Source organism: Empidonax traillii, unplaced genomic scaffold, assembly GCF_003031625.1.
Source record: "Empidonax traillii isolate 1590-97213 ecotype Southwest subspecies unplaced genomic scaffold, ASM303162v1 scaffold159:size1039807, whole genome shotgun sequence".
NCBI lineage: Eukaryota > Metazoa > Chordata > Aves > Passeriformes > Tyrannidae > Empidonax > Empidonax traillii.
Window position 1 is genome coordinate 380,388 of NW_020955352.1, and position 1,333 is coordinate 381,720.

At 46.4% G+C, this 1,333-nt stretch overlaps 1 protein-coding gene across 1 annotated transcript in view; it reads right to left on the minus strand.

Moving 5' to 3' along the window:
• RANGAP1 (Ran GTPase activating protein 1) overlaps positions 1-1,333 on the minus strand; it is a 21,334-nt gene that overhangs the window by 14,776 nt on the left and 5,225 nt on the right. Inside the window, exon 7 of the mRNA XM_027885026.1 lies at positions 1,159-1,299. Coding sequence (XP_027740827.1) covers positions 1,159-1,299 — 141 coding nt within the window. The remainder of the gene's footprint in view (positions 1-1,158; positions 1,300-1,333) is intronic.

The window sequence follows — 1,333 nt, forward strand, 5'->3', positions numbered from 1 at the left end:
CTGGGCCCCTTGCCCAGCATTTATCGTGGTTCCTTCAAGGTCCGATGCCCTCAGCACAGGACAGAATCTTCTTGTGCGAAGTGCAGCTTACAAAATATGGTTTAAGGCAGATTACAAGTGTACAGGGGGGTGTACAGGGGGGTAGGGACCCTTATGGGCCCACAGTCCCAATTAACCCTTCCTGCTTCAATCCAACAGGGCCTTCAGTACTAGGCTTGACAATACTGTTCACTCAAATCCAAGGCTATTAGCTCTCTTCATGAGGAATCTAGTGTTTAGGATAGAACTGTTTCCCTATCTTGGAAAAATGGATAAGATTTCTATACTTAATTCTGAAATTTACCCATGAAAACATGTAGGGAGTTGGGATCTTGAGACTGGAAAAACAGGCCAACAAGAATCTCATTATGTTTAAAGGGAAATGTGCAGTCCTGGACATGGAGAGAAACAACCTCATGTACTGGGTTGACCCCATAAGTCAGAGGGGCAAAGACAGTCTGGCAGAAAAGAACCTGGGGGTCTTAATAGGTAGAAAGTTGGCTATGAGCAAGCAATATGCTTTTAAAGCAAAGGAAATCTGCTGGGCTGCTTTGGGAAAAGCACTGACAGCAGGTCAGTAATCCACTCAGCTCTGTGAAATGCATCCGTGTACCAAGTCCAATTCCAGGCTCCTACATGGACATAGTGGGGTGAGTCCAGCAAAGGGTCCCAGGGTTGATTAAAGAATTGGAGAATTTTACTCACTAGGAGAGAGCTGGCAGCTGGGATTATTAAGGCTGGAGAAGAGAAGGTTCTGGGGGAAGATAATATCCATGTGTACAAACAGCTAGAACAACAGGATGAGGGGAGGTGGTGGTGTAAAGGCCGCATACCCAGACACAAATGCACACAAACTAATGCACAGAAAATACCATTTAAACACAAACTCCCTTTTTTACCGTGAGGATTATTAAACACTGGGATAGACTATTCATAGAGTTTGTGAAGTCTGTATTCAAAACCTGACTAGATACAAGCCTGAAGAACCTGGTCTAGTTGCCTTGAGCAGAGGAGTTGACAATCACCAAAGATACCTTCCAACCTCAATCATTCTGTGTAGGGCAGTCTGAAGTCAAATCCTGGCTCTGACCTCAATCCCAAAGAGGACACAACCCTTACCTTGCCACCACCAATGCCCATGCCACAGTTATTGAGCTTGAGTTCCTGTAGAGTGTAGCATGCAGGGCTCTTCAGCAGAGCCTCAAAGCCACGCACACCGTCTGGCCCAAAGGCATTGTCACTGAGGTCCAGTTCCACCAGCTGGGCTCCAGCAGTGATGAGTGCATCCCCCAAA